The sequence below is a fragment of the Syngnathus floridae genome, chromosome 1 (genome assembly GCF_059516105.1).
Source record: "Syngnathus floridae isolate MCC-2025c chromosome 1, RoL_Sflo_1.0, whole genome shotgun sequence".
NCBI classification, from domain to species: domain Eukaryota; kingdom Metazoa; phylum Chordata; class Actinopteri; order Syngnathiformes; family Syngnathidae; genus Syngnathus; species Syngnathus floridae.
The window spans coordinates 27453091-27479770 of NC_142413.1; the positions used below are offsets into that span (position 1 = coordinate 27453091).

General features: G+C 47.5%; 1 protein-coding gene across 22 annotated transcripts in view; it reads right to left on the bottom strand.

Moving 5' to 3' along the window:
• Positions 1 to 26680, bottom strand: part of LOC148404767 (janus kinase and microtubule-interacting protein 3-like) — a 105552-nt gene that overhangs the window by 5321 nt on the left and 73551 nt on the right. For 11 of the 22 annotated variants that reach the window (XM_088392372.1, XM_088392352.1, XM_088392370.1 and 8 more), the window contains 19 exons: positions 25321 to 25486; positions 25120 to 25197; positions 23173 to 23261; positions 17556 to 17889; positions 17367 to 17443; positions 11578 to 11648; positions 11337 to 11441; positions 11080 to 11190; positions 10882 to 10998; positions 10600 to 10662; positions 10415 to 10513; positions 10086 to 10325; positions 9906 to 9971; positions 9776 to 9844; positions 9622 to 9699; positions 9332 to 9565; positions 7031 to 7077; positions 6830 to 6907; positions 4883 to 4971 (listed from right to left, as the gene is read on the bottom strand). In XM_088392372.1, coding sequence (XP_088248498.1) covers positions 4926 to 4971; positions 6830 to 6907; positions 7031 to 7077; positions 9332 to 9565; positions 9622 to 9699; positions 9776 to 9844; positions 9906 to 9971; positions 10086 to 10325; positions 10415 to 10513; positions 10600 to 10662; positions 10882 to 10998; positions 11080 to 11190; positions 11337 to 11441; positions 11578 to 11648; positions 17367 to 17443; positions 17556 to 17650 — 1596 coding nt within the window. In that variant the 5' untranslated portion in view covers positions 17651 to 17889; positions 23173 to 23261; positions 25120 to 25197; positions 25321 to 25486 and the 3' untranslated portion in view covers positions 4883 to 4925. Of the gene's footprint in view, positions 1 to 4882; positions 4972 to 6829; positions 6908 to 7030; positions 7078 to 8675; positions 8758 to 9126; positions 9253 to 9331; positions 9566 to 9621; positions 9700 to 9775; positions 9845 to 9905; positions 9972 to 10085; positions 10326 to 10414; positions 10514 to 10599; positions 10663 to 10881; positions 10999 to 11079; positions 11191 to 11336; positions 11442 to 11577; positions 11649 to 17366; positions 17444 to 17555; positions 17890 to 17913; positions 17944 to 23172; positions 23262 to 25119; positions 25198 to 25320; positions 25487 to 26680 lie in introns of those variants that run through there. The other 11 variants (XM_088392473.1, XM_088392468.1, XM_088392475.1 and 8 more) reach the window with 9 other exon arrangements.

The window sequence follows — 26680 nt, forward strand, 5'->3', positions numbered from 1 at the left end:
GCGGGATTGTGTTGTTCAGTGCGGGATGGTGTTGTTCAGTGCAGGATGGTGTTGTTCAGTGCGGCATGGTGTTGTTCAATGCGGCATGGTGTTGTTCAGTGCAGGATGGTGTTGTTCAGTGCGGCATGGTGTTGTTCAATGCGGCATGGTGTTGTTCAATGCGGCATGGTGTTGTTCAGTGCGGCATGGTGTTGTTCAGTGCGGCATGGTGTTGTTCAGTGCAGCGTAATGTTGTTCAGTGCGGCATGGTGTTGTTCAGTGCGGAATGGTGTTGTTCAGTGCGGCATGGTGTTGTTCAGTGCGGGATGGTGTTGTTCAGTGCGGCATGGTGTTGTTCAGTGCGGGATGGGGTTGTTCAGTGCGGGATGGTGTTGTTGAGTGCGGCATGGTGTTCAATGCGGAATGGTGTTGTTCAGTGCAGGATGGTGTTGTTCAGTGCGGCATGGTGTTGTTCAGTGCGGGATGGTGTTGTTCAGTGCAGGATGGTGTTGTTCAGTGCGGCATGGTGTTGTTCAATGCTGGATCGTGTTGTTCAGTGCGGCATGGTGTTGTTCAGTGCGGCATGGTGTTGTTCAGTGCGGCATGGTGTTGTTCAGTGCGGCATGGTGTTGTTCAGTGCGGCATAATGTTGTTCAGTGCGGCATAATGTTGTTCAGTGCGGCATAATGTTGTTCAGTGCGGCATAATGTTGTTCAGTGCGGCATAATGTTGTTCAGTGCGGGATGGTGTTGGTCATTGCGGCATGGTGTTGTTCAGTGCGGCATGGTGTTGTTCAGTGCGGCATGGTGTTGTTCAGTGCGGGATGGTGTTGTTCAGTGCAGGATGGTGTTGTTCAGTGCGGCATGGTGTTGTTCAATGCGGCATGGTGTTGTTCAGTTCGGGATGGTGTTGTTCAGTGCGGCATGGTGTTGTTCAGTGTGGCATGGTGTTGTTAAGTGTGGCATGGTGTTGTTCAGTGCGGCATGGTGTTGTTCAGTGCAGCATAATGTTGTTCAGTGCGGCATGGTGTTGTTCAGTGCGGAATGGTGTTGTTCAGTGCGGCATGGTGTTGTTCAGTGCGGCATGGTGTTGTTCAGTGCGGCATGGTGTTGTTCAGTGCGGCATGGTGTTGTTCAGTGCGGGATGGTGTTCAATGCGGGATCGTGTTGTTCAGTGCGGCATGGTGTTGTTCAGTGTGGCATGGTGTTGTTCAGTGCGGCATGGTGTTGTTCATTTCGGCATAATGTTGTTCAGTGCGGCATAATGTTGTTTAGTGCGGCATGGTGTTGTTCAGTGCGGGATGGTGTTGTTCAGTGCGTTATAATGTTGTTCAGTGCGGCATGGTGTTGTTCAGTGCGGCATGGTGTTGTTCAGTGCGGCATGGTGTTGTTCAGTGCGGCATAATGTTGTTCAGTGCGGCATAATGTTGTTCAGTGCGGCATGGTGTTGTTCAGTGCGGCATGGTGTTGTTCAGTGCGGGATGGTGTTGTTCAGTGCGGCATGGTGTTCAGTGCGGCATGGTGTTGTTCAGTGCGGCATGGTGTTGTTCAGTGCGGCATAATGTTCAGTGCGGCATAATGTTGTTCAGTGCGGCATGGTGTTGTTCAGTGCGGGATGGTGTTGTTCAGTGCGGCATGGTGTTGTTCAGTGCGGGATGGTGTTGTTCATTGCGGCATGGTGTTGTTCAGTGCGGCATAATGTTGTTCAGTGCGGCATGGTGTTGTTCAGTGTGAAAAGGTGTTGTTCAGTGCAGGATGGTGTTGTTCTGTGCGGTATTGTGTTATTCTGTGCGGCGTCGTGTTGTTCTGTGCGGCGTCGTGTTGTTCAGTGCGACGTCGTGTTGTTCAGTGCGGCATGGTGTTGTTCAGTGCGGCATGGTGTTGTTCAGTGCGGCATGGTGTTGTTCAGTGCGGCATAATGTTGTTCAGTGCAGCATGGTGTTGTTCAGTGCGGCATGGTGTTGTTCAGTGCGACATAATGTTGTTCAGTGCGGCATGGTGTTGTTCAGTGCGGCATGGCGTTGTTCAGTGCGGAATGGTGTTGTTCAGTGCGATATGGTGTTGTTCAGTGCGGGATGGTGTTGTTCAATGCGGGATCGTGTTGTTCAGTGCGGGGTGGTGTTGTTCAGTGCAGGATGGTGTTGTTCAGTGCAGGATGGTGTTGTTCAGTGCGGCATGGTGTTGTTCAATGCAGGATCGTGTTGATCAGTGCAGCATAATGTTGTTCAGTGCAGCATGGTGTTGTTCAGTGCGGCATGGTGTTGTTCAATGCGGCATGGTGTTGTTCAGTGCAGGATGGTGTTGTTCAGTGCGGCATGGTGTTTTTCAGTGCGGCATAATGTTGTTCAGTGCGGCATGGTGTTGTTCAGTGCGGCATGGTGTTGTTCAGTGCGACATAATGTTGTTCAGTGCGGCATAATGTTGTTCAGTGCGGCATGGTGTTGTTCAGTGCGGCATGGTGTTGTTCAGTGCGGCATGGTGTTGTTCAGTGCGGCATGGTGTTGTTCAGTGCAGGATGGTGTTGTTCAGTGCAGGATGGTGTAGTTCAATGCGGCATGGTGTTGTTCAGTGCGGGATGGTGTTGTTCAGTGCAGGATGGTGTTGTTCAGTGCGGCATGGTGTTGTTCAGTGCGGAATGGTGTTGTTCAGTGCGGCATGGTGTTGTTCAGTGCGGCATGGTGTTGTTCAGTGCAGGATGGTGTTGTTCAATGCGGGATTGTGTTGTTCAGTGCGGGATGGTGTTGTTCAGTGCAGGATGGTGTTGTTCAGTGCGGCATGGTGTTGTTCAATGCGGCATGGTGTTGTTCAGTGCAGGATGGTGTTGTTCAGTGCGGCATGGTGTTGTTCAATGCGGCATGGTGTTGTTCAATGCGGCATGGTGTTGTTCAGTGCGGCATGGTGTTGTTCAGTGCGGCATGGTGTTGTTCAGTGCAGCGTAATGTTGTTCAGTGCGGCATGGTGTTGTTCAGTGCGGAATGGTGTTGTTCAGTGCGGCATGGTGTTGTTCAGTGCGGGATGGTGTTGTTCAGTGCGGCATGGTGTTGTTCAGTGCGGGATGGGGTTGTTCAGTGCGGGATGGTGTTGTTGAGTGCGGCATGGTGTTCAATGCGGAATGGTGTTGTTCAGTGCAGGATGGTGTTGTTCAGTGCGGCATGGTGTTGTTCAGTGCGGGATGGTGTTGTTCAGTGCAGGATGGTGTTGTTCAGTGCGGCATGGTGTTGTTCAATGCTGGATCGTGTTGTTCAGTGCGGCATGGTGTTGTTCAGTGCGGCATGGTGTTGTTCAGTGCGGCATGGTGTTGTTCAGTGCGGCATGGTGTTGTTCAGTGCGGCATAATGTTGTTCAGTGCGGCATAATGTTGTTCAGTGCGGCATAATGTTGTTCAGTGCGGCATAATGTTGTTCAGTGCGGCATAATGTTGTTCAGTGCGGGATGGTGTTGTTCATTGCGGCATGGTGTTGTTCAGTGCGGCATGGTGTTGTTCAGTGCGGCATGGTGTTGTTCAGTGCGGGATGGTGTTGTTCAGTGCAGGATGGTGTTGTTCAGTGCGGCATGGTGTTGTTCAATGCGGCATGGTGTTGTTCAGTTCGGGATGGTGTTGTTCAGTGCGGCATGGTGTTGTTCAGTGTGGCATGGTGTTGTTAAGTGTGGCATGGTGTTGTTCAGTGCGGCATGGTGTTGTTCAGTGCAGCATAATGTTGTTCAGTGCGGCATGGTGTTGTTCAGTGCGGAATGGTGTTGTTCAGTGCGGCATGGTGTTGTTCAGTGCGGCATGGTGTTGTTCAGTGCGGCATGGTGTTGTTCAGTGCGGCATGGTGTTGTTCAGTGCGGGATGGTGTTCAATGCGGGATCGTGTTGTTCAGTGCGGCATGGTGTTGTTCAGTGTGGCATGGTGTTGTTCAGTGCGGCATGGTGTTGTTCATTTCGGCATAATGTTGTTCAGTGCGGCATAATGTTGTTTAGTGCGGCATGGTGTTGTTCAGTGCGGGATGGTGTTGTTCAGTGCGTTATAATGTTGTTCAGTGCGGCATGGTGTTGTTCAGTGCGGCATGGTGTTGTTCAGTGCGGCATGGTGTTGTTCAGTGCGGCATAATGTTGTTCAGTGCGGCATAATGTTGTTCAGTGCGGCATGGTGTTGTTCAGTGCGGGATGGTGTTGTTCAGTGCGGGATGGTGTTGTTCAGTGCGGCATGGTGTTCAATGCGGAATGGTGTTGTTCAGTGCAGGATGGTGTTGTTCAGTGCGGCATGGTGTTGTTCAGTGCGGCATAATGTTGTTCAGTGCGGCATGGTGTTGTTCAGTGCGGCATGGTGTTGTTCAGTGCGGCATGGTGTTGTTCAGTGCGGCATGGTGTTGTTCAGTGCGGCATAATGTTGTTCAGTGCGGCATGGTGTTGTTCAGTGCGGCATGGTGTTGTTCAGTGCGGCATAATGTTCAGTGCGGCATAATGTTGTTCAGTGCGGCATGGTGTTGTTCAGTGCGGGATGGTGTTGTTCAGTGCAGGATGGTGTTGTTCAGTGCGGCATGGTGTTCAGTGCGGGATGTTGTCTTTCAGTGCGGCATGGTGTCGTTCAGTGCGGCATGGTGTCTTTCAGTGCGGCATGGTGTCGTTCAGTGAGGCATGGTGTTGTTCAGTGCGGCATGGTGTTGTTTAGTGCGGCATGGTGTTGTTCAGTGCGGGATGGTGTTGTTCAGTGTGGCATGGTTATCAGTGCGGCATGGTGTTGTTCAGTGAGGTATCGTGTTGTTCAGTGCGGTATCGTGTTTCTCAGTGCGGTATCGTGTTGTTCAGTGCAGTATCGTTGTGTTGTTCGTATTGTGTTTAACACTTAGCCTCTAACACTTAGCCTCTAACACTTAGCCTCTAGCATCTAGAAGGTAAATAAATAGGAAGGAAGGACTCACCGGTGACGCCTTCGCCCACGTCCAAGCGTTGTACTTTGTATTTTCATCCTTCTGACAGTGGAAAACATAGCCAACAAACACCGTGGAACCTAAACGAATGAAAGAAAACTATCATTTGGCCACAACCAACATTCACAGATACAACACAATGTGACGTGCGGGGTTGAGGTTAAAGGTTGAGTGAAGGGCCCTCGTTTTAAACTACTTTTTTGAAAAGGATTGGGAACAAGTAAGACGTATTTAATTTATTTAATGGGAAGTAGTAAGAGCTATATAATTTAATCTATGTATTATATTCTATTGTATTGTATTCTGTTGTATTCTTTTGGATTGTATTCACACTAACCCCACTAAAACTTCAGCCCACAAAAACTCGCCTCTGGCGCCTAGCCTCTGGCACTTAGCCTCTAACACTTAGCCTTTAACACTTAGCCTTTAACACTTAGCCTTTAACACTTAGCCTTTAACACTTAGCCTAGAAGGTGAATAAATAGGGTTAAAGGTTGAGTGAAGGGACCTCGTTTTAAACTACTTTTTTGAAAAGGAGTGGGAACAAGTAAGACGTATTTAATTTATTTAATGGGAAGTAGTAAGACTTATTAAATTTATTTAATCTACTTTTCTTCCCAGGCAAAATTTGATGTGCTGCAATTCCAAATTTCCAAAGTGAATGAAGGAATGAAGTCCTTTAAATTATGATTTTGTATAAATACTAGGCATTAACACAAAATCGACGGCACAAAATGGGCAGACTTTACTTGTTTGAAAAGGACTGGTTACAAGACAGACTTTTTTAATTTATTTAATGGGAAGAAGACTTATTTAGTTTAATTGATCTATTTTTGTTCCCTGGCAAAATTCGATTTGCTGCAATTCCAAATTTCCAAAGTGAATGAAGGAAAGAAGTCGTTTAAATTATGATTTTGTTTAAATACTAGGCATAGACACAAAATCTACGGCACAAAATGGGCAGACTTTACTTGTTTGAAGAGGACTGGTTACAAGACAGACTTTTCTGATTTATTTAATGGGAAGAAGACTTATTTAGTTTATTTAATCTATTTTTGTTCCCTGGCAAAATTGGATTTGCTGAAATTGTATTTTGCCAAATCTTGCCTTGAGACCTGATAGGAAGTATTAAACGCTTAGTTAAATCAATACAAGTTGGTAATAAGAGCGAGTAATGTTGGTTGAACCGATGAATGAAGGTTGAAAGCAATTTAAATTATGACTTTGTATAAATACTAGATATTAACAGAACATCTACTGCGCGAAATGGGCAGAGTTTACTTGTTTGAGAAGAAGTGGCTTATTCAAAACTAAGATTTATTTAATCTGTTTGTTCCCAGGCAAAATTGGATGTGATGCAATTCCAAATTTCACCACATGATGGTGCCCAATTTTGACTTCATAGGACATATTAAACACTTAGCTTGTTATTATGTTCAAGGTAATCAGATTTGTTTATTATTCTAATGGCCTCTTCAAAACTATTCTGGATTACTACTTTGGATCTATTCTACATTACTTGGCAACAACATACTCTGTAACAGATTAGGCAGTATAATCATATCTGTTAACTTGAGAGTGCCCACACTCAATCTACTTATCGTGATGTGTTAAATCAATTACTGTTAGACATTATTTGTCTGATAATCTACCAAATCTTTGAATTGAAGAATTTGTGATTTAATTAATAGCTTGTTGTTATGTTAAGGGTAATCAGACTTGTATATAATTCTAATGGCCTTCTTTTGAAAACTATTCTGAATTACAACTTTGGATCTTATATTACTTTGCAACAATCTACTCGGTGACAGATTAGGCAGTATAATCACATATGTTAACTTCAGTGCCCACACTGTATTTATTTATGGTTATTTGTTAAATCAAGTACTGTTAGACATGAAATAGGAAGTGTTTAACATAAATGTTATGGCTACTCACCATTGTAGCTCGCTCCTGGTCAATGATATGAGCCTCTTCTTGCAGTGGAAAACTTGCAGCCAACAAACACCGTGGAACCTAAAGGAATGAAATTAAACATTAACATTTCGCCTGGACCAACATTCACACGTACAACGCAACGCGGCTACACTTCTGCTATTACAAACGTAAATCTCCTTAAACACAACGAGTGTTACTTACCGTGTACGCTCTAGGCAAAATTGGATGTGATGCAATTCCAAATCTATCTGAAACGGCAGTTAAAAGTAGAGTTACATCAAGTTTTCTTTTTTAATCAACACAATCATTTACAACCGTTGACCAGAAAGAATCGTCGAAATTCGACGTCCCCCACAAACGCCACGCTCACTCGCTTTTCAGGGCAACAAAAGTACTTCTTTTTAAAAACGATGAGTTGTACTTACCGTGTACGCTCTGGACGGTCCAGTTGCAAGCAGAAAATAAAAATATTTCTCTTGTTAGTCGTATGTTACCATCCGCTGTGTCTTTGTCAACATCGCCGCCATTTTCCTACTTCCTGCTGCGAGCCACGCCCACGGATTTAAATTTGGGCGGAAGCTCTTTCCATTGGCGTCGTTTTCGCGTATAGCAAATCCGATTGGTTGGGAAGGGGGCACGGTTATGCAGCCGAGGGGTCCTGTGATCGGTGGGATGTAAAGTAGGCGTCGACGTCACGTCCGCGTCACGTGACCACGACGTGGCAGACGTCATATAGCAACCGCTGTTTTGTTTAGTAGACTTACAGTTGTTATGCATTGACATAATGGCGCACACACCAAATAGATTTAAATAAATTAAATAATTCTTCTGCCCACTCTCTTTTAAACAAGTTAACTCTCCCCGCGGATTTGAATTCCGGCGAAAGTTACGCCCATCGACGTCACGTATGTCACGTGACCACGACGTGGCAGATGTCATATAGCAACCGCTGTTTTGTTTAGTAGATTTACAGTTGTTATGCATTGGCATAATGGTGTGCACTCAAAATAGATTTAAATAAATTAAATATTTCTTCTGCCTACTCCCTTTTAAACAAGTTAACTCTCCCGGCCACGTCCATTGATGCTTGTCTGCGTCACGTGACCACGACGTAGCGACGTCATATAGTAACCGCTGTTTTGACCAGTAGACTTAGTTATTATGCGTTGACATAATGGCGCACTGGTTAGCATGGCCACCTCTTAAGCATGATGATGCGGGTTCGACGCCTGATCAATGTTAGCATGGAGTGAGCTGAAGTGCATGGCGCTGAAGATTTGAATCTTTGAAATGCGCTGAGGTCTGACATATCAGGCAGAATGGTTTGCCATCACGTTCAACAAAAAATAGAAACTTTCCCACTCTGATTAAAACGTCCTGCGTTCATCTACGTATTTTCGTTTTGCTGTGCATCTTTTCCCTGCCATTTCGAGAGCCCAATTGACACTCATAGTTTAAAGAAATGTGTTTGCCCATCCTACTTTGTGGAATTTCACCACATGCGCTTTTGACCAAAATACCAAATTGAACTCAAGTGAAGCCAACACGCACAACCCCCCCCCCCCCCCCCCCACACACACACACACACACAAATGTTGATATGAACATAAAAGAGCCGCATGCGGTTCGGGAGTTGCGGCTTGGCCAAACCTGTACTATACAACTTTATTTGTATAAAATTTTCACAACAGCTGTCACACAAACAAAGCGGGAAAAACCGAAGACGTGCGTGTTCCGCCCACGCTGGATTTATTTGCACCTTTGAAAAGACACCGTATTGCCGCAGATGTGGCAAAGAGTACTTTTGGGCATCTGAGACGGAAGGATGTCCAAAGCATCACGTCACCTGCTCTGGTAGGCATGGTGGTGGGACGTTGAGGTCAACCGCTTTGGGGTTGGCTGAATCTTTGATCGCAGGATGCCACACACTTGAAGACAGAAGCAGAAAAGCAGAGCTAAATGCAAAATGTACTCACCGGTGACTCCAATTTTTTTCCCCCCTGAAGAAACAGCTGGACGGGTGGCCCCGGCTGGCCAGTGGGACTCTTGTTATTCTGACCCTTTTTAGTGCGCGTTTGGGGCAACAACCGTTTTTTGTGGCGCTCTCTTCTGGTTCAAAAGTGCCCTGCATGTGAATTTGCTTTTCCTGCCTTCTGATTGGATGAGCGCCGGTGTGACGCGGTGCTTCTGTCACCGTGGCGGGGGGTATACGTTGGCATCGGAGCGTCTGCCAACGTCTGAGACCGGCTGGCAGTGTATCGGAGGTGTCGAGTGCGGTGCCGGTGGAGCTCACTCACCAGCTGGTGTTAGGGCCACAGAATGAAGGCCAAGGAGAAGAATAGAAAGAGAAACAGAAACTTCTCCTCCAATTGTTTGATTTGTCTCTTCTGAGCTTCGATGAATTCTTTCAGCTCTTTGTTCCTCTAGGACGGACAAATGGAAAGTGGCATTCAAAAGCCAGTAAGCGTGCAAGTAAGTGCCGGGCTGGCTTTGGGCCCTTACCTGTTGCGCGCTGTGCAGCAGATCCATTCTCTCTTGGAGGATGCAAGCGTCGCGCTCCCTCAACTCGCACATCAGGGCTCGCTTCCATTGGTCCACGGCGCTCCTAAGCTCTTCTCTCTGATCCGCCGTCAGCACGTCATTCACGCCAGCGTGGCTGGCTTTTTCGCCGTCCGTGGCGGGGCAGTCCCGCTGCGGTAGCGCCTCGTACAACATGGCCTCCAGCTCCAGGATCCTCTGGGCCGCAATCCTCGTCCATCAGTGGTCCGGCGGGAGATTTGAGGGCGGCTTACCTTATGACCCTGGTCCATGGAACACTTCCTGAAGTCCAACTCTTCATCCAGGTAGCCCTTCTGCTTGCAGAACATATCCTAGCACAGCTCAAGGTCAGAATTGTTGGGGCACATTGCCGGGGTTCCCCTTGGCTGATGTCGCGTGTCTGTCTACCTTCTCACTTTCAATGTCCAACATCTTCTGTTGAAGTGCTGACTTGGTCACTTTGACGTATTCTAACCACTGAGGAAAGGCTGCTGTCACATAAGCAGAATGCGAGAGCGTGCGTGGACGTGCGCGTTACCTTCTCGGCTAGGGTGAGAAGGGTCCTGGCGTGAATCACGACCACCTGCTCCTCGTTGGTGAGATTCTGCAAGAGCCCAAAGGCACAGCGTCAACAAGCTTCTTTCAGCGCAAAGCCTTCCAAAAGTCACATTTGAGCCGCCGAGTCTCGTGGAGTGCGAACATAAGGAGTTCGACATACACTTACGGCGTTATAGCCCAGGATGTCCAGCTTCTTCATCAGATCACTGATGACGATGTCCGGGGGAAAGGCGCAAGGAGCAATGTAAGGTGTTCTGGGACCTCGGGTTAAGGTTAGGGTTGCGAGGGACGCCTTACGTACGCTCACGCCCTCGGCCTCGCAGTAGATCTGCAAAGGGCTGAGGCCGTCTGGGAAACGGACTTGCAGAAACTTCAAGACGGGGGAGCGCCACTCCCTCTCCTGAAAGGCAGAGGCATGCATCCGTCCGTCCGTCCGTCCGTCCGTCCGTCACATCTCTGGCCTCAACACGCTTGTGCGAGTCTTCCCACCTCCAGCTCCAGGATGCGGAACTCAAGCAGTTCGTTTTGGTCTCGGATATCCTGGATGTGCTCTTTCAGACGCGCTTCTTCCGCCTCCATCCGCCTGACCTGAAAAGACAGTCAGACCTCATCTGCGGGGCTTCCCGACAGGTGTGACGCCAAGCGACTCCGCCCAGCGCCTTTCTTTCCGTCACCTTTTCGGCCAACTGCTGATTGCTCTGACGCAGCAGCTGCTTCTCCTCCACCCACTTGACATTCTAGAAGAGACAAACGCGTGGACAGCTTTGGAATGTTGTGTCATTTTCATCCACAAATTCTTTGGTTGACTGGAAAATGACATTTGCTTTTCTCCGCATTTTCCCAGCCACGTTCGGGGGGGGGGGGGGGGGGGTTGGTCCAGTAATGCCAGACGGATGAGTGACTGAAGAATGTAGCTATTTTGTCTGAGAAAAAGGTGTGCTCATTGATGAGCTTACCTGTCCTTGTTGCTTCAGCGCTGACTCCAGATCTGCTACTCTGCTTTGATAGTGACCCATTTCTACCATCAGCTTTTCTCTGGTCTGAAAGGAGGAGGAGGGAGGCTCCTCCTCCTCCTTTCAGACCAGAGAACACCCGAGGCTGGGTGAGAACGGGGAGGCTGCGACCCGGCCGGGGGTTGCGGGAAGGGGCGCCACCTTGATCTCCTTCTCGGCGTCGTAGTCCCCTTCGCTGGTCTGGGCTAGCAGAGCGTAGGCTCGTTGCAGCGCTTGATATTCTTGCGTCAGCTGGCGGTAGCGAAGCTCCGCCTCTTCATGCACACACCAATGCAACACAGCACTAGTACCAGAATCAGTCAGACCGGCGACAAAGCACCCGCGACGCAAAGACGAGTCCGATTCCAGGCTGAAGAGGAATGTTTGGTGCCAATACGCTGGCAGAAATGGCGGGCTACCTCTTCGGGTTCCGTGTCGGGGGTTCTGTCGGTGTGAAAAGACAAGGACGATCCGTCCGAGTCCACCAACACGTCTTCGTCGTAGCCGTAAAATGTTTCGATGACCTGCGGGCGCGGAAGCAAACATCTCTCTGAACAAACTGAAGCGACACCTCACGATGAATCGACGAGAGGAACGATAGCGAGAAAAAGGCCATTTCATCTTGCGCAACACCAAGCAGCCGCAAACAAACAGACTCACCTTGCAGGACCTCACGCTTTGTTCCTCCTCAGAGATTCTCGACGTCGGTATCGTAGCAGCAAATCTCTCTCCTGTCGACACAAATAATCCGCCTTTGAGATTCTTTGGATGCAAAGGGAACGAACGGCTCCGGCGCAGAAACAAACGCGACTCACAATGACATTTCTGACATGAGCTCCTGTCTCCAGAGCCTGAAAAACACGTCACCGGCGATGATTGGAGGGACGCTCGTCTTTTCCAAAAGTGATAACTACAGGGTGTGTCAGGGTTTTCCAGATTATCTTTATCGTATCATTGTGTTGCTTTGACTTTGACTGCGACCTGTAATAAATAATATTATTTATCCCTTATTTTTCCCTATCGCTTATCCCTTCCTACACAAAGTTGTAAAACACCCCTTGCTATGTTTTGACTAGAGGTCAAGGGCTTCCTCTATTCAATCCACTCTTACACCCACCCTGTTTCTCTTAATTAAAATGCTCGTGCAGGAGCCGAGAGTCAGACTTCATTCGTACAACGGATGGACTCTCCACCTGCAGGTGTCCAAAAGAACTTACTTGTCTCCCGTGTGGTTCTTGCAAAATAAGTTGGAGCGAGCGCAACTCTAACAGGGTGCATTTTGCCACTAGCTGCCTACGGACAATGACGTCGCGCTCGCGGCTCATGGTTGACGGGCTGAGCAGCCGGGCAAGTCCGTCGTTTTCAGCGCACAGCGAGTGGCAAAGGCGCTGACAAAACGGGAGCTTTGAGCTGCTGAAAACGGCAAAACAAGTCTAAAGCGTGTTCAAACGCGTGCGCACAATGCTCCTGCTTGAAAGGTCGGAATTTAAGGGGCCAATTTTTTGGATGGCGGCCGCCGGCCAAGCTTTGGACGGAAAAGGTTTCCTGGCGACAGCGAGCGAGCGCGGCGCTGCCGTACGTGCACCGAGTCGCCTGCCTGAAGACCTTGGACAAGTCGTCGATGATGTGCCGCTGCTCCACAACTTGAAGGAACTCCATTTCACCGTCCTGCTGGCCGCAACCGCGGTCCAGGTCATTGAGCGAACTAGGCCTTCTCTGTGGAACACAAATGCAGTGGACTCTGTTGGCACGCCGCCGTTGTCCGCGTCGACTTACCAAGCTTGCCATCTCCTCGTTCTCCTGGGTGACAAAGCGCACTTTGTTTTCAAGGCGACACAGCACCAGCGAGAGTTCTTCATTCTTCCTGCTCAGGCGTTTGTTTTTGTACAGGAGTGGCAGAAACTGGCTTTCTGTTTCTCTCAGTCGCTTTAGCTGCAAGCATGAAGTGCGGGATGTGAAAGACGCACAACACGCGGGCCAGAACGTATCCATTCCTTTTGCATCGGTTTGAACGGAATCGTGGCTTTGGCTCCCAATAAAAGACATCTACCAGGCAACCGACTCGACGCGCCGCTCAACTAATAAGCAAGCGCAATGGGTGCCTCGCTGGATGGCGCGCATCAAACGTAGCGCAAACCTTCAAGCGTGCCGTCAATAAATTACCAGTTCATTGCGCTCTTCAGAAAGCAGGGCGTTTCGATCCTCCGGTTTCCTGATGACTGCGCTGAGCTCAGCGATTTTCAGATGAAACCGTCGCGTGTCCCGATCCTCCTGAGACTGAAAACGCCCCGCAACACACACACACAAGCACTCGTTCAAAGTTCAAAACTGTTTTTGTGCTACCTTCCTCCAGCAACGAACTAAGTCATGCGTACTGCAAGTGTGTGATGAGGTGGCTTACGCAATGAAGAGGATTGCTAGTAGCGGCGTTGACCCCACTTCCAGGGTAGTTTAGGCCCGCCCTTTGGGAATCCCTCAGGGCAGCGATCTGCTGCTCGGCAGCCTGAGTCTGCAGCTGAAGGCGGTGGACGTGGCCGGCCCCAGGGCTTCATCCAAAACACTAACCGCTCTGTCTTTCAGCTTGATCTCATCGGTCTGGATGTACAAACGGGGAGCGCTCAGGCAGGCGGGCAAACTCATTTGCCAGAATTGTGACAAAAACAAAGAGAGCAACCGGCCAATTTTTTTCTTGAATCGACTAGAACACCTTTGCTGTGACAAAAGCGAAGCGAGCAACCGGACATTTTCTTCTTGTGAAATAGAATAGAATAGAATGCCTTAGGTGTCATTGCACTGCAGGTATACAACGAAATTGGGAACATAGCCACGCACCGCGCATCTGATCAGTCCTACCAGTCGGCGGATCTCCCTCTCGCAGTCTCTCTTGGTTCGGCTCAGCTCCTCCCGATGCTGGTGATGAGCCGATCGGAGCTCGGCCGCTCGGGACTGCCAGGCCTGCTGGGCCGCTGCCAGGGCTTCTTCCGCGCTCCTGGTGGAGGCGACACCGCTCGGTCTCCCGACACCGCCGCGTCTCCTCCACCTCCGCCAGCAAAGCGCCCCCCCTCCTCACCTGAGCAGACATTGCGCCACACCGGGCCGTTGAGACCGCAACGGAGCGCCGCGACGCTTACTGGGGACAAGCTACACAATACGGTAGCGGCCGCATCGAAGCCCGACGTGGCGTGCGGATAGTCAGACACGGATAGAGCGGATCACCTTGTCCATGGAGCCGTCCCTCAGGCTGAGGACCAAGGCATTCAGTCGCTGGATCTCTCCATCTTTGATTTTGATCACTCTCATCAGCTCCATTTCATGCTGCCGCAGTAATGTCTCCCTGGTAATGGCTAACTCTTTCTGCTTCTCCTCATGGAGTTTGCTTTTGAGTTCCGTCATGGCGGCGGTGGCACGGTGGTGCTCCGCCCGCAGGTCCTGACTTCTCTCTCTCTCCAGACAGCTGACCTGACATGACTTAGACTTAGACTTAGACAAACTTTATTGTCATCTTGTCTGCACATGGTGCATACAAAACGAAATTCCGTTGCATACGTCTTACAACAAAGTAGTGATATTGCAGTTGAATAGAAGTAACATATCCTATGAAAATATATATATATACATATATACTATATATATATATATATATATATTAAAAATAAGTATAAAGTGCAGCAGTGATAATTATGCAATAGTGCAAGTAGGCAAAACAGTATTCAAGAGTGTGCAGAGGAATGCTAAACCATGTATTAAACTTCTATTTAAAGGGTTTATACAAGTTCAGTAAAGTTGGTAGTGCGAGATAGTGCAAGATAGAGGTCCGTAGTGTCATAAAGTACAGTTCTGTGAATGTGTGATGCAGAGTTCAGTTTAGAGCTCAACAGTTCTAGTGTTCAACAGTCTGATGACAGCAGGGAAAAAGCTGTTGCAGAACCTGGTGGACCTGCAGCGGATGCTGCAAACCTCTTCCCAGAGGGCAGCAGGGAGAACAGTCCATGGTGGGGGTGTGATGGGTCATTGATGATGTTACGGGCACGGGACATGCAGCGCTGAGATGAAATGTCCTGAATGGAGGGAAGAGGAGCCCCTATGATCCTCTCTGCTGTCCTCACCACTCTCCTCACGTTCTTCCAATCGGAGGCGGTGCAGCCTCCACACCACACAGAGAGACAGCTTGTCAGAATGCTCTCTATGGTGCTCCTGTAGAACGTCCTCATGATGGGTGGGGGCAGGTGGGCTCTCCTCATCCTCCGCAGGAAGTACAAGCGCTTCTGTGCCCTCTTGACCAGTGCCGTAGTGTTCATAGTCCAGGTGAGGTCTTCTGTGATGTGGACCCCCAGGAATTTGGTGGTGCTGACCACCTCCACAGCTGAGCTGTTGATGATCAGTGGAGCGTGGTGAGGCTGTTTTTTCCTGAAGTCGACGATGATCTCCTTCATCTTCTCCTCATTCAGGATCAGGCTGTTTTCTCTGCACCAGCCCACCAGCTGCTCCACCTCCTCTCTGTAGTCCAGGTCGTTGTTGTCTCTGATGAGCCCCACCACCGTTGTGTCGTCTGCTGACTTCACGATGTGATTGGTGGTGAACCTGAGGACGCAGTCGTGTGTCATCAGGGTGCACAGCAGGGGGCTCAGGACGCAGCCCTGAAGGGAGCCTGTGCTGAGGGTGATGACATCAGAGGTGTTCTGTCCGACCCGGACTGACTGAGGTCTGTTGGTGAGGAAGTCTAGCAGCCAGTTGCGAAGGGGGGTGTTGAAGCCCAGGTGTTCCAATTTTCCTACCAGATGCTGTGGGATGATGGTGTTAAACGCTGAGCTGAAGTCCAGGAACAGCCTCCGCACATGGGTGTTCTTCTCCTCCAGGTGAGCCAGGCTCAGGTGAAGAACGGAGGAGATGGCGTCCTGAGTGGAGCGGTTTTGCCGGTCGGCAAACTGGAACGGGTCAAATAATAGGGGGAGTCTGGAAACGATGTGACCTTTAAGCAGCCTTTCGAAGCACTTCATCATAACCGGAGTCAGTGCAACAGGCCGGTAATCATTAAATGAGGTGATTTGAGGTTTCTTCGGCACCGGAATGATGGAGGCAGTCTTAAAGCACGCCGGCACTGTGGCTTGGCCCAGCGAGGTGTTAAAAATGTCTGTGATGACCCCAGCCAGATGACTTGCACATTCCCTGAACACACGCCCAGGAATGTTGTCGGGGCCAGGGGCCTTACAGGGGTTGACTCTCCTCAGGGTCTTCAACACATCGGCGGAGTCAAGGCAGAGTACCTCCTCTTCCTGATGGGGGACAGTTTTAACTGCTGGAGTGCCGTTTAGTGCCTCGAACCTCCCAAAGAAGTTATTTAGACCATTTAGAAAGTCAGCATCAACTACACCCACCGGGGGGGGGGGAGGGTGAGTTGTAGTCTGTAATCGCCCGTATGCCTTGCCACATACTCCTGATGTTTTTGACGTCGTGGAAACGATCCTGAAATTTTCGACTGCGGTCTCGCTTCGCTATCCTGATGGCACGGTTCAAGTTGGCTCTCGCTGTCCTCAGTGTCTCCTTGTCGCCAGACTTGAAGGCAGAGTTCCGCGCTCGTAGCGTTTGACGTACCTCCTCAGTCATCCAGGGTCGTTGGTTGCCCCGGGTGATGATATTCTTAGTGGTGCTGACGTCCTCGGTGCATTTGTTGATGTAGGCTGACACAGTCATGGCACACGCATGTCTAATCTACATCGGGAAAACTGGGAGGGAGGGAGGCAGGCAGGGAGGCAGGCAGGGAGGCAGGCAGGGAGGCAGGCAGTGTCTGTCTGTTGAGGTTTTCACCTTGTTCTTCTCCTGCTGAAGTTCTAACTGGACGTCCATCAGTTTGGTTCTCAGCTCGTCATTGGCGGCCTGAAGGGCGTCCGTTCGCTCCGCCTTGGCCCGCCCTGCCGGAGCTCGTTTGGACATCTCTTACTCGAGTCTCGCCCGGTCGTCAGTCAGAGATCACAACATTTGTACCTGGAGAGCACAAACGCAGCGCTGTTTTCCACTGGCTTCGAACTCAACTTCAATCGGTACCGTAACTTACAACATCATAAACATAGAACTAGCTTGACTTATTCATTGAATAAATGCATTTGGTTCTTCAAAACTGCATCACGCAACATAGCGTGACCGAGACGGCCGTTATCCACCTGCGTGAAGTTATTTGGTGAAATGAATGAGATGTTTAAGACACCATCGTTCTGTCTCTATGTAGATGAAGGGAAATAATCGATTGCTGAAGGTCCAAAGGTGTTGTGTTAAACAAATAAACATATTAGTGATTAGTGACATATTTGTGATAAACATATTAGGCAGGATAATCACATATGTTAACGTGACTGCCCACACTGTATTTATTTATGGTTATTTGTTAAATCGAGTACTGTTATACATGAAATAGGAAGTGTTTAACATAAATGGAAGACGAAAGGGGTACTCACCATTGTAGCTCCTGCTGGTCAATGATACGAGCCTCTTCTTGCAGTGGAAAACATACAGCCAACAAACACCGTGGAACCTAAAGGAATGAAATTAAACATTAACATTTAGCCTCAACCAACATTCACAGATACAACGCAACGCAAACTACACAAACGTAAATCTTTTTAAACACAATGAGTTGTACTTACCGTGTACGCTCTAGACGGTCCACTTGCAAGCAGAAAATAAAGATATTTCTGTTGATAATCGTCGTGTTTGTATCCGGTGTCTCGCTCAAGGCCATTGCGCCCACAGATTTGAATTTTGGCGAGAGTTCAGCCTATTGACGTCATTTCCGCGGTGTAATACCCGCATATCTGAAACGGCAAAGTTAAGAGTAGAGTTAAATAAAGTTTTTAGTCAACGCAATAATTTACAACCGTTGACCAGTCGAAATAATCGTCGAAATTTGGCGTCTGTGGCTGGAAGCAGACGCCGAGTTCGACATTCCTCCCAAACGCCACACTCCCTCGCTTTTCAGGGCTAAAAAAAAACAGTTGTAATTACCTTGTACGCTCTAGACGGTCAAGTTGCAAGCTGAAAACAAAAATATTTGCCTTGTTAGTCATCGTGTTACTAACCGCTGTGTCTTGTTTGCCAGAATTGCCGCTTTCCTACTTCCTGTTGCAAGCCACGCCCACGGATTATAATTTTGCCGTGAGTTCCGCCTATTGACGTCATGTCCGCGTCACATGACTGCGACGTAATATTATCTAAAACTGTTTGTGCGGTATTGTGTTGTTCTGTGCGGTATTGTGTTATTCTGTGCGGCGTCGTGTTGTTCTGTGCGGCGTCGTGTTGTTCAGTGCGACGTCGTGTTGTTCAGTGCGGCATGGTGTTGTTCAGTGCGGCATGGTGTTGTTCAGTGCGGCATGGTGTTGTTCAGTGCGGCATAATGTTGTTCAGTGCGGCATAATGTTGTTCAGTGCGGCATGGTGTTGTTCAGTGCGGCATGGTGTTGTTCAGTGCGGCATGGTGTTGTTCAGTGCGGCATAATGTTGTTCAGTGCGCCATAATGTTGTTCAGTGCGGCATGGTGTTGTTCAGTGCGGGATGGTGTTGTTCAGTGCAGGATGGTGTTGTTCAGTGCGGCATGGTGTTGTTCAATGCGGCATGGTGTTGTTCAGTGCGGGATGGTGTTGTTCAGTGCGGCATGGTGTTGTTCAGTGCGGCATAATGTTGTTCAGTGCGGCATGGTGTTGTTCAGTGCGGCATGGTGTTGTTCAGTGCGGCATGGTGTTGTTCAGTGAGGCATGGTGTTGTTCAGTGCGGAATGGTGTTGTTCAGTGCGGCATGGTGTTGTTCAGTCCGGGATGGTGTTGTTCAATGCGGGATCGTGTTGTTCAGTGCGGGGTGGTGTTGTTCAGTGCGGGATGGTGTTGTTCAGTGCGGCATGGTGTTGTTCAATGCGGCATGGTGTTGTTCAGTGCGGGATGGTGTTGTTCATTGCGGAATGGTGTTGTTCAGTGCGGCATGGTGTTGTTCAGTGCGGCATGGTGTTGTTCAGTGCGGCATGGTGTTGTTCAGTGCAGCATAATGTTGTTCAGTGCGGCATGGTGTTGTTCAGTGTGGAAAGGTGTTGTTCAGTGCAGGATGGTGTTGTTCAGTGCGGCATGGTGTTGTTCAATGCAGGATCGTGTTGTTCAGTGCAGCATAATGTTGTTCAGTGCAGCATGGTGTTGTTCAGTGCGGCATGGTGTTGTTCAATGCGGCATGGTGTTGTTCACTGCGGGATGGTGTTGTTCAATGCGGGATCGTGTTGTTCAGTGCGGCATAATGTTGTTCAGTGCAACATGGTGTTGTTCAGTGCGGCATGGTGTTGTTCAGTGCGACATAATGTTTAGTGCGGCATACTGTTGTTCAGTGCGGCATAATGTTGTTCAGTGCGGCATGGTGTTGTTCAGTGCGGCATGGTGTTGTTCAGTGCGGCATGGTGTTGTTCAGTGCAGGATGGTGTTGTTCAGTGCGGCATGGTGTTGTTCAATGCGGCATGGTGTTGTTCAGTGCGGGATGGTGTTGTTCAGTGCAGGATGGTGTTGTTCAGTGCGGCATGGTGTTGTTCAGTGCGGAATGGTGTTGTTCAGTGCGGCATGGTGTTGTTCAGTGCGGCATGGTGTTGTTCAGTGCAGGATGGTGTTGTTCAATGGGGGATCGTGTTGCTCAGTGCGGCATGGTGTTGTTCAGTGCGGCATGGTGTTGTTCAGTGCGGCATAATGTTGTTCAGTGCGGCATGGTGTTGTTCAGTGCGGCATGGTGTTGTTCAGTGCGGCATGGTGTTGTTCAGTGTGGCATGGTGTTGTTCAGTGCGGCATAATGTTGTCCAGTGCGCCATAATGTTGTTCAGTGCGGCATGGTGTTGTTTAGTGCGGGATGGTGTTGTTCAGTGCAGGATGGTGTTGTTCAGTGCGGCATGGTGTTGTTCAATGCGGCATGGTGTTGTTCAGTGCGGGATGGTGTTGTTCAGTGCGGCATGGTGTTGTTCAGTGCGGCATAATGTTGTTCAGTGCGGCATGGTGTTCAGTGCGGCATGGTGTTGTTCAGTGCGGCATGGTGTTGTTCAGTGCGGCATGGTGTTGTTCAGTGCGGAATGGTGTTGTTCAGTGCGGCATGGTGTTGTTCAGTGCGGGATGGTGTTGTTCAATGCGGGATCGTGTTGTTCAGTGCGGGGTGGTGGTGTTCAGTGCAGGATTGTGTTGTTCAGTGCAGGATGGTGTTGTTCAGTGCGGCATGGTGTTGTTCAATGCAGGATCGTGTTGTTCAGTGCAGCATAATGTTGTTCAGTGCAGCATGGTGTTGTTCAGTGCGGCATGGTGTTGTTCATTTCGGCATAATGTTGTTCAGTGCGGCATAATGTTGTTCAGTGCGGCATGGTGTTGTTCAGTGCGGCATAATGTTGTTCAGTGCGGCATAATGTTGTTCAGTGCGGGATGGTGTTGTTCATTGCGGCATGGTGTTGTTCAGTGCGGCATGGTGTTGTTCAGTGCGGCATGGTGTTGTTCAGTGCGGGATGGTGTTGTTCAGTGCAGGATGGTGTTCAGTGCGGTGTGGTGTTGTTCAATGCGGCATGGTGTTGTTCAGTTCGGGATGGTGTTGTTCAGTGCGGCATGGTGTTGTTCAGTGTGGCATGGTGTTGTTCAGTGCGGCATGGTGTTGTTCAGTGCGGCATGGTGTTGTTCAGTGCAGCATAATGTTGTTCAGTGCGGCATGGTGTTGTTCAGTGCGGAATGGTGTTGTTCAGTGCGGCATGGTGTTGTTCAGTGCGGCATGGTGTTGTTCAGTGCGGCATGGTGTTGTTCAGTGCGGCATGGTGTTGTTCAGTGCGGGATGGTGTTCAATGCGGGATCGTGTTGTTCAGTGCGGCATGGTGTTGTTCAGTGCGGCATGGTGTTGTTCAGTGCGGCATGGTGTTGTTCATTTCGGCATAATGTTGTTCAGTGCGGCATAATGTTGTTTAGTGCGGCTTGGTGTTGTTCAGTGCGGGATGGTGTTGTTCAGTGCGTTATAATGTTGTTCAGTGCGGCATGGTGTTTTTCAGTGCGGCATGGTGTTGTTCAGTGCGGCATGGTGTTGTTCAGTGCGGCATAATGTTGTTCAGTGCGGCATAATGTTGTTCAGTGCGGCATGGTGTTGTTCAGTGCGGGATGGTGTTGTTCAGTGCGGCATGGTGTTGTTCAGTGTGGCATGGTGTTGTTCAGTGCGGCATAATGTTGTCCAGTGCGCCATAATGTTGTTCAGTGCGGCATGGTGTTGTTTAGTGCGGGATGGTGTTGTTCAGTGCAGGATGGTGTTGTTCAGTGCGGCATGGTGTTGTTCAATGCGGCATGGTGTTGTTCAGTGCGGGATGGTGTTGTTCAGTGCGGCATGGTGTTGTTCAGTGCGGCATAATGTTGTTCAGTGCGGCATGGTGTTCAGTGCGGCATGGTGTTGTTCAGTGCGGCATGGTGTTGTTCAGTGCGGCATGGTGTTGTTCAGTGCGGAATGGTGTTGTTCAGTGCGGCATGGTGTTGTTCAGTGCGGGATGGTGTTGTTCAATGCGGGATCGTGTTGTTCAGTGCGGGGTGGTGGTGTTCAGTGCAGGATTGTGTTGTTCAGTGCAGGATGGTGTTGTTCAGTGCGGCATGGTGTTGTTCAATGCAGGATCGTGTTGTTCAGTGCAGCATAATGTTGTTCAGTGCAGCATGGTGTTGTTCAGTGCGGCATGGTGTTGTTCATTTCGGCATAATGTTGTTCAGTGCGGCATAATGTTGTTCAGTGCGGCATGGTGTTGTTCAGTGCGGCATAATGTTGTTCAGTGCGGCATAATGTTGTTCAGTGCGGGATGGTGTTGTTCATTGCGGCATGGTGTTGTTCAGTGCGGCATGGTGTTGTTCAGTGCGGCATGGTGTTGTTCAGTGCGGGATGGTGTTGTTCAGTGCAGGATGGTGTTCAGTGCGGTGTGGTGTTGTTCAATGCGGCATGGTGTTGTTCAGTTCGGGATGGTGTTGTTCAGTGCGGCATGGTGTTGTTCAGTGTGGCATGGTGTTGTTCAGTGCGGCATGGTGTTGTTCAGTGCGGCATGGTGTTGTTCAGTGCAGCATAATGTTGTTCAGTGCGGCATGGTGTTGTTCAGTGCGGAATGGTGTTGTTCAGTGCGGCATGGTGTTGTTCAGTGCGGCATGGTGTTGTTCAGTGCGGCATGGTGTTGTTCAGTGCGGCATGGTGTTGTTCAGTGCGGGATGGTGTTCAATGCGGGATCGTGTTGTTCAGTGCGGCATGGTGTTGTTCAGTGCGGCATGGTGTTGTTCAGTGCGGCATGGTGTTGTTCATTTCGGCATAATGTTGTTCAGTGCGGCATAATGTTGTTTAGTGCGGCTTGGTGTTGTTCAGTGCGGGATGGTGTTGTTCAGTGCGTTATAATGTTGTTCAGTGCGGCATGGTGTTTTTCAGTGCGGCATGGTGTTGTTCAGTGCGGCATGGTGTTGTTCAGTGCGGCATAATGTTGTTCAGTGCGGCATAATGTTGTTCAGTGCGGCATGGTGTTGTTCAGTGCGGGATGGTGTTGTTCAGTGCGGCATGGTGTTCAATGCGGAATGGTGTTGTTCAGTGCAGGATGGTGTTGTTCAGTGCGGCATGGTGTTGTTCAGTGCGGCATAATGTTGTTCAGTGCGGCATGGTGTTGTTCAGTGCGGCATGGTGTTGTTCAGTGCGGCATGGTGTTGTTCAGTGCGGCATGATGTTGTTCAGTGCGGCATAATGTTGTTCAGTGCGGCATGGTGTTGTTCAGTGCGGCATGGTGTTGTTCAGTGCGGCATAATGTTCAGTGCGGAATAATGTTGTTCAGTGCGGCATGGTGTTGTTCAGTGCGGGATGGTGTTGTTCAGTGCAGGATGGTGTTGTTCAGTGCGGCATGGTGTTCAGTGCGGGATGGTGTCTTTCAGTGCGGCATGGTGTCGTTCAGTGCGGCATGGTGTCTTTCAGTGCGGCATGGTGTCGTTCAGTGAGGCATGGTGTTGTTCAGTGCGGCATGGTGTTGTTTAGTGCGGCATGGTGTTGTTCAGTGCGGGATGGTGTTGTTCAGTGTGGCATGGTGTTCAGTGCGGCATGTTGTTGTTCAGTGCGGTATCGTGTTGTTCAGTGCGGTATCGTGTTTCTCAGTGCGGCATCGTGTTGTTCAGTGCAGTATCGTTGTGTTGTTCGTATTGTGTTTAACACTTAGCCTCTAACACTTAGCCTCTAACACTTAGCCTCTAGCATCTAGAAGGTAAATAAATAGGAAGGAAGGACTCACCGGTGACGCCTTCGCCCACGTCCAAGCGTTGTACTTTGTATTTTCATCCTTCTGACAGTGGAAAACATAGCCAACAAACACCGTGGAACCTAAACGAATGAAAGAAAACTATCATTTGGCCACAACCAACATTCACAGATACAACACAATGTGACGTGCGGGGTTGAGGTTAAAGGTTGAGTGAAGGGCCCTCGTTTTAAACTACTTTTTTGAAAAGGATTGGGAACAAGTAAGACGTATTTAATTTATTTAATGGGAAGTAGTAAGAGCTATATAATTTAATCTATGTATTATATTCTATTGTATTGTATTCTGTTGTATTCTTTTGGATTGTATTCACACTAACCCCACTAAAACTTCAGCCCACAAAAACTCGCCTCTGGCGCCTAGCCTCTGGCACTTAGCCTCTAACACTTAGCCTTTAACACTTAGCCTTTAACACTTAGCCTTTAACACTTAGCCTTTAACACTTAGCCTAGAAGGTGAATAAATAGGGTTAAAGGTTGAGTGAAGGGACCTCGTTTTAAACTACTTTTTTGAAAAGGAGTGGGAACAAGTAAGACGTATTTAATTTATTTAATGGGAAGTAGTAAGACTTATTAAATTTATTTAATCTACTTTTCTTCCCAGGCAAAATTTGATGTGCTGCAATTCCAAATTTCCAAAGTGAATGAAGGAATGAAGTCCTTTAAATTATGATTTTGTATAAATACTAGGCATTAACACAAAATCGACGGCACAAAATGGGCAGACTTTACTTGTTTGAAAAGGACTGGTTACAACACAGACTTTTTTAATTTATTTAATGGGAAGAAGACTTATTTAGTTTAATTGATCTATTTTTGTTCCCTGGCAAAATTCGATTTGCTGCAATTCCAAATTTCCAAAGTGAATGAAGGAAAGAAGTCGTTTAAATTATGATTTTGTTTAAATACTAGGCATAGACACAAAATCTACGGCACAAAATGGGCAGACTTTACTTGTTTGAAGAGGACTGGTTACAAGACAGACTTTTCTGATTTATTTAATGGGAAGAAGACTTATTTAGTTTATTTAATCTATTTTTGTTCCCTGGCAAAATTGGATTTGCTGAAATTGTATTTTGCCAAATCTTGCCTTGAGACCTGATAGGAAGTATTAAACGCTTAGTTAAATCAATACAAGTTGGTAATAAGAGCGAGTAATGTTGGTTGAACCGATGAATGAAGGTTGAAAGCAATTTAAATTATGACTTTGTATAAATACTAGATATTAACAGAACATCTACTGCGCGAAATGGGCAGAGTTTACTTGTTTGAGAAGGAGTGGCTTATTCAAAACTAAGATTTATTTAATCTGTTTGTTCCCAGGCAAAATTGGATGTGATGCAATTCCAAATTTCACCACATGATGGTGCCCAATTTTGACTTCATAGGACATATTAAACACTTAGCTTGTTATTATGTTCAAGGTAATCAGATTTGTTTATTATTCTAATGGCCTCTTCAAAACTATTCTGGATTACTACTTTGGATCTATTCTACATTACTTGGCAACAACATACTCTGTAACAGATTAGGCAGTATAATCATATCTGTTAACTTGAGAGTGCCCACACTCAATCTACTTATCGTGATGTGTTAAATCAATTACTGTTAGACATTATTTGTCTGATAATCTACCAAATCTTTGAATTGAAGAATTTGTGATTTAATTAATAGCTTGTTGTTATGTTAAGGGTAATCAGACTTGTATATAATTCTAATGGCCTTCTTTTGAAAACTATTCTGAATTACAACTTTGGATCTTATATTACTTTGCAACAATCTACTCCGTGACAGATTAGGCAGTATAATCACATATGTTAACTTCAGTGCCCACACTGTATTTATTTATGGTTATTTGTTAAATCAAGTACTGTTAGACATGAAATAGGAAGTGTTTAACATAAATGTTATGGCTACTCACCATTGTAGCTCGCTCCTGGTCAATGATACGAGCCTCTTCTTGCAGTGGAAAACTTGCAGCCAACAAACACCGTGGAACCTAAAGGAATGAAATTAAACATTAACATTTCGCCTCGACCAATTTTCACACGTACAACGCAACGCGGCTACACTTCTGCTATTACAAACGTAAATCTCCTTAAACACAATGAGTGTTACTTACCGTGTACGCTCTAGACGGTCCAGTTGCAATCAGAAAATAAAGATATTTCTGTTGATAATCGTCGCTGCTCAGTGGCTCACGGCCATCGCGCCAACAGATTTGAATCGGAGGTTCGGGCAATTACGTCATATCCGCGGCACATGACTGCGACGTAATACCCGCTTATCTGAAACGGCAGTTAAAAGTAGAGTTACATCAAGTTTTCTTGGAACCTAAACGAATGAAAGAAAACTATCATTTGGCCACAACCAACATTCACAGATACAACACAACGTGCGGGGTTGAGGTTAAAGATTGAGTGAAGGGCCCTCGTTTTAAACTACTGTTTTGAAAAGGAGTGGGAACAAGTAAGACGTATTTAATTTATTTAATGGGAAGTAGTAAGACTTATTAAATTTATTTAATCTACTTTTCTTCCCAGGCAAAATTTGATGTGCTGCAATTCCAAATTTCCAAAGTGAATGAAGGAATGAAGTCCTTTAAATTATGATTTTGTATAAATACTAGGCATTAACACAAAATCGACGGCACAAAATGGGCAGACTTTACTTGTTTGAAAAGGACTGGTTACAAGACAGACTTTTTTAATTTATTTAATGGGAAGAAGACTTATTTAGTTTAATTGATCTATTTTTGTTCCCTGGCAAAATTCGATTTGCTGCAATTCCAAATTTCCAAAGTGAATGAAGGAAAGAAGTCATTTAAATTATGATTTTGTTTAAATACTAGGCATAGACACAAAATCTACGGCACAAAATGGGCAGACTTTACTTGTTTGAAGAGGACTGGTTACAAGACAGACTTTTCTGATTTATTTAATGGGAAGAAGACTTATTTAGTTTATTTAATCTATTTTTGTTCCCTGGCAAAATTGGATTTGCTGAAATTGTATTTTGCCAAATCTTGCCTTGAGACCTGATAGGAAGTATTAAACGCTTAGTTAAATCAATACAAGTTGGTAATAAGAGCGAGTAATGTTGGTTGAACCGATGAATGAAGGTTGAAAGCAATTTAAATTATGACTTTGTATAAATACTAGATATTAACAGAACATCTACTGCGCGAAATGGGCAGAGTTTACTTGTTCTAGAAGGAGTGGCTTATTCAAAACTAAGATTTATTTAATCTGTTTGTTCCCAGGCAAAATTGGATGTGATGCAATTCCAAATTTCACCACATGATGGTGCCCAATTTTTACTTCATAGGACATATTAAACACTTAGCTTGTTATTATGTTCAAGGTAATCAGATTTGTTTATTATTCTAATGGCCTCTTCAAAACTATTCTGGATTACTACTTTGGATCTATTCTACATTACTTGGCAACAACATACTCTGTAACAGATTAGGCAGTATAATC